The sequence below is a fragment of the Salmo salar genome, chromosome ssa12 (assembly GCF_905237065.1).
Source record: "Salmo salar chromosome ssa12, Ssal_v3.1, whole genome shotgun sequence".
Classification (NCBI taxonomy): domain Eukaryota; kingdom Metazoa; phylum Chordata; class Actinopteri; order Salmoniformes; family Salmonidae; genus Salmo; species Salmo salar.
In genome coordinates this window covers 17,573,182-17,578,772 of record NC_059453.1, presented here as the reverse complement: position 1 = coordinate 17,578,772, position 5,591 = coordinate 17,573,182, and the positions used below count along the sequence as shown (strand labels likewise).

The 5,591-nt window shown below is 40.3% G+C and overlaps 1 protein-coding gene across 1 annotated transcript in view; it reads left to right on the top strand.

Annotated features, from left to right (window-relative positions):
• Positions 1-1,236: 1,236 nt before the first annotated feature.
• LOC106601629 (B-cell receptor CD22) overlaps positions 1,237-5,591 on the top strand; it is an 8,449-nt gene continuing 4,094 nt past the window's right edge. Inside the window, exons 1-4 of the mRNA XM_045690915.1 lie at positions 1,237-1,502; positions 2,659-2,736; positions 3,022-3,351; positions 4,860-5,069. Coding sequence (XP_045546871.1) covers positions 2,682-2,736; positions 3,022-3,351; positions 4,860-5,069 — 595 coding nt within the window. The 5' untranslated portion in view covers positions 1,237-1,502; positions 2,659-2,681. The remainder of the gene's footprint in view (positions 1,503-2,658; positions 2,737-3,021; positions 3,352-4,859; positions 5,070-5,591) is intronic.

Genomic DNA, 5,591 nt, shown 5'->3' with positions numbered 1-5,591 from the left:
GACGTCTATAAATCATGTCTTTTCATCTTTCATTCAGAACCTAAAGTGAACCTAACTTCAACGTCTGGAAAAACAAGTATTTTAAAACCACGACCTAGAGATGTAACACCGGCCATCAACTTAACACTTTACAACTAAGCACGCTGAAAATAAACAAGACTTCTACAGAGCAGCACACACTGTGCACCAACTGACAGCTCCACACAGAGAGCAGGAATAACTTTATTTCCTCCTTCCTGACTGCCAATGTGCTCTTAAAGTGGCAGCGCACGGTGAAGGCTCTGTGTAGGAATTCGCCACAACATTAAACTATATATGGATAACAGGCTACATTAGACTATATATGGATAACAGGCTACATTAGAATATATATGGATAACAGGCTACATTAGACTATATATAGATAACAGGCTACATTAGACTATATATGGATAACAGGCTACATTAGACTATATATGGATAACAGGCTACATTAGACTATATATGGATAACAGGCTACATTAGACTATATATGGATAACAGGCTACATTAGACTATATATGGATAACAGGCTACATTAGACTATATATGGATAACAGGCTACATTAGACTATATATGGATAACAGGCTACATTAGACTATATATGGATAACAGGCTACATTAGACTATATATGGATAACAGGCTACATTAAACTATATATGGATAACAGGCTACATTAGACTATACAGTATATGGACAGCAGCAGTCAATACAGCAGGCTATGGTGATGATGATACTGATTCCTCTGCTAACTAATGCTACTACCAGTACTGTGCACACGGGTCAACAGTGTAACATAATATGATAGTGGTATGTTGTAATACTACAGAGATCAGTGTTTGTGTGATTAAATGTGACTTTGTCAAGTAGCCAGTGTTGTGTTTCACCATTCTATCTGATGTATTGTCAGTTTGTAATGTTGTTATTAGCCCAACATTATTGATGACATTATTATTAGGAGGCTGCAGTAATGTTGAGATGCCAGTAGGGAGATCTCTAGTCTAGAACACTGGAACCTTCAGTACCACTTTGATGCAGCTGATGAGGAGTGTAAATTGAATGGGTTTGTAGAATAGAATGAATGACATCATGGAACTGATCAAATGTAAATGGAACTTTGACCTGTTCCATGTAGAACTCAGAGGGACAAGGCAACACATTCTAAGATATTATAAACATTCCAAATAGAATAGTCAACATATTAAAATGGTTCTGTATTGAATAAATTGTGGATATGGGGGACATTCTGTCCATTTTAGAAATGTAGGGTCCACTCTAATACAGTAACACCTCTTTCTGACATGCTGTTCTGGTCCTCATGCATGTTAATGACATAAAGAGGAAGGAAAGGACAGTTCTGTATCTTCTACTTGTGTTCTGACTACTATAAATATGTATCAACTACAGAACTGACACTTACTAGCAGTTCCCACTCACTACCAGTCAGTTGACTCACTGTACAAGACCTCTCCCCTTCAGTCTGTAAGTACTCTTGATATCTTGAAATATAGTTGTTGGTTATTTGTTTTTAGTCATTAGTCATATTCTTGAGGGTAATGTATCATTTTACTTCTTGTTATGTTTTGAGCTGTGTTTTGGTTGTTACATCAGGGTCAGTATTCATAAAGTGTCTCAGTGTAGGAGTGTTGATCTACATAGGGATGAGATTATTAACCAGGGTATAAAATACATGTAAACAAACATTGTAACACTGCAGTGTGTGTGTGTACTGGCCTGTGTGTGTGTGTGTGTGTGTGTGTGTGTGTGTGTGTGTGTGTGTGTGTGTGTGTGTGTGTGTGTGTGTGTGTGTGTGTGTGACACAGTGGATTTATCTGAGGGCCCTTCAGGACCAGACTGATAGGGAGTAGAGTTGACATCTATACTGTGTAGGATGTGTGTTTTAACTTTTCTACATCCATAACAACCAGCTCTCTAGACTTTGATACAGACTCCATGGGCCTTCACTACAGATGGTGTGTGTGTGTGTGTGTGTGTGTGTGTGTGTGTGTGTGTGTGTGTGTGTGTGTGTGTGTGTGTGTGTGTGTGTGTGTGTGTGTGTGTGTGTGTGTGTGTGTGTGTGTGCGTGCGTGCGTGCGTGCATGCGTGTGTGTCACTTACTGTTTATCCTCACAGCTTGGGGATAGGAGCTATCATTGAACCTGGTGGTCAGTCTTTAGGCTGCTGTACAGCTTGACGGACCGTAGAGGATTGAACATTTATCCTCCTATATTTGGGGTTCTGAGGATAAAACAGCTTCAGAACAATCAATGTAGAAATATGTGTTTACAGTTCTACACATCTGTTCAATAAGTGACTGTTGTTGTTGTTGATGATGATGATGATTATGACTTTATTTTATCCATTAGATCTTTTTTCTTTCATCATACAGCATGTGATCGTAAATAGACAGACGTAGACAGACATGCAACACATCACACACATTACATACATAGTGCAATAGACTTCCAGACAGACAGTATTCACATAGACAACCATATAGCACAATACAACACAACACAATATGAGCCTGGTTCATTTTCAGTAATGAGGCCCTGTACCCCATTTACAGTTTCTACTTCAATGTATCAGGAGGAGTTATTCACCAGCTATAGAGTGAGTTGTTGTTTATGTTTCTAAGACTGCAGGGTGGGAGATGCAACAATGTCCTTGAGAACAGCAGGAAGTGTGTTGGTGGTCTTTCTCTGGTCTGTAGCAGGTATGGTCTCATTCTTATCTTTTAGTTGCCCGGTTTGTGAAACTACAGATATTTCTAAAAGCATAACCATTTTTATGTTCTACTGACGACACATTAGGTGTCTCCACTTCACTATAAACAGTTGTCTTTCACACCTCACTGAGTGAAGCTTATCTGTTGTTTCCATTCTCACTCAAACAAAGAGTATCAATGTCTCAACTCAGCAACTATGGAACAAAGTGTTAGTCTGAGTCAAAAGACCTTGAACTTAATGTAACGTCCTTGTGATGTCTAACTGTGTTTCAGTGGTACTGGGTCAGAATGGCTGGAGTGTTACATACCCCACTCAGAGTATGTGTGTCTTGAAGGGGTCAACAGTTGAGCTGTCCTGCTCTATCAGATATCCCAGTGGTACAGTCACATCAACCTACTGGTTCACTAAAAAGGGGAATCCTTTGAGTCTGAGTGATGACTACAAAGGTCGTGTGACTTACCATAGTGATAAGAAGAATGGACACACCCTGAGAATCACAGACCTGAGAGAGAGAGACTCAGCTACGTACAAGTTCAGATTTATAACAGATCAGACTGGAGGGAAATATACTGGTGATCCTGGAGTCACTCTGTCTGTCACAGGTACAGTAACATTCTATATACTGGTGATCCTGGAGTCTCTCTGTCTGTCACAGGTACAGTAACATTCTATATACTGGTGATCCTGGAGTCACTCTGTCTGTCACAGGTACAGTAACATTCTATATACTGGTGATCCTGGAGTCTCTCTGTCTGTAACAGGTACAGTAACATTCTATATACTGGTGATCCTGGAGTCACTCTGTCTGTAACAGGTACAGTAACATTCTATATACTGGTGATCCTGGAGTCTCTCTGTCTGTTACAGGTACAGTGACATTCTATATACTGGTGATCCTGGAGTGACTCTGTCTGTAACAGGTACAGTAACATTCTATATACTGGTGATCCTGGAGTCACTCTGTCTGTCACAGGTACAGTAACATTCTATATACTGGTGATCCTGGAGTCTCTCTGTCTGTCACAGGTACAGTAACATTCTATATACTGGTGATCCTGGAGTCACTCTGTCTGTCACAGGTACAGTAACATTCTATATACTGGTGATCCTGGAGTCACTCTGTCTGTCACAGGTACAGTAACATTCTATATACTGGTGATCCTGGAGTAACTCTGTCACAGGTACAGTAACATTCTATATACTGGTGATCCTGGAGTCTCTCTGTCTGTAACAGGTACAGTAACATTCTATATACTGGTGATCCTGGAGTCACTCTGTCTGTCACAGGTACAGTAACATTCTATATACTGGTGATCCTGGAGTCACTCTGTCTGTAACAGGTACAGTAACATTCTATATACTGGTGATCCTGGAGTCACTCTGTCTGTAACAGGTACAGTGACATTCTATATACTGGTGATCCTGGAGTCACTCTGTCTGTCACTGGTACAGCAACATTCTATATACTGGTGATCCTGGAGTCACTCTGTCTGTAACAGGTACAGTAACATTCTATATACTGGTGATCCTGGAGTCTCTCTGTCTGTAACAGGTACAGTGATATTCTATATAGTGGTGATCCTGTTGAGTCACTCTGTCTGTCACAGGTACAGTGACATTATATATAGTGGTGATCTGTTTAATCACTCTGTCTGTTACAGATACAGTGATATTATATACAGTGTTGATCTGTTTAATCACTCTGTCTGTTACAGGTACAGTGATATTATATATAGTGTTGATCTGTTTAATCACTCTGTCTGTTACAGGTACAGTGATATTATATATAGTGTTGATCTGTTTAATCACTGTCTTACAGGTACAGTGATATTATATATAGTGTTGATCTGTTTAATCACTCTGTCTGTTACAGGTACAGTGATATTATATATAGTGTTGATCTGTTTAATCACTCTGTCTGTTACAGGTACAGTAACATGCTTTACACAGCTATTCTGTTTATTTAAAATCTACTGTCCATTTAGGTCTAGAAATTGGATTTGTATGTATGAAACAGATTGAAGAATGAAATGAGTATGAGAATGTCTTGCATCATGTGATTAAACTATAGAACAGGTGATTCAGGGTTTAATGATGTGATCTACTCCAGCTCTGCAGGTGAAGGTAACTTCTACAACTTGGGTGACAATTACCTGTAGCACCACCTGTACTCTGACTGACAACCCCACCTACATCTGGTACAAGAACGGACACAAAGTAAAGGAGGACACTTCCAGCCTGTACTCAGACTACTTTAATGATGCAGACAGTTACTCCTGTGCTGTAAAAGGCCACGATGATCTCAGCTCTCCTGCAGTGTGTGAGTACAGTACAATAGTACTGTCACGCCCTGATCTGTTTCATCTGTCCTCGTGATTGTCTCCACCCCCTCCAGGTGTCGCTTATTTTCCCCAGTGTATTTATCCCTGTGTTTCCTGTCTCTCTGTGCCAGTTTGTCTTGTATATTCAAGTCAACCAGCGTGTTTTTCCCGTGCTCCTGCTTTTCTATTCTCCTTTACTAGTCCTCCCGGTTTTGACCTTTGCCTGTTTTTCTGGACTCCATTCCCGCCTGCCTGACCATTCTGCCTGCCCTGACCTCGAGCCTGCTTGCCATTCTGTACCTCTGGAACTTTGAACTGGTTTTGACCTTTTGCCTGTCCACAAAAATTCTCTTACCTACCCTTTCTGGATTGTTAATAAACATCTTGGACTCTGACCATCTGCCTCCTGTGTCTGCATCTGTGTCTCACCTTGCGCCCTTATCAGTACAGTATACTACTTAGCAAGTATCATGCATCTTACTTTATCAATCATTACAGAACAAAAAGCCTTTTTTACTCAT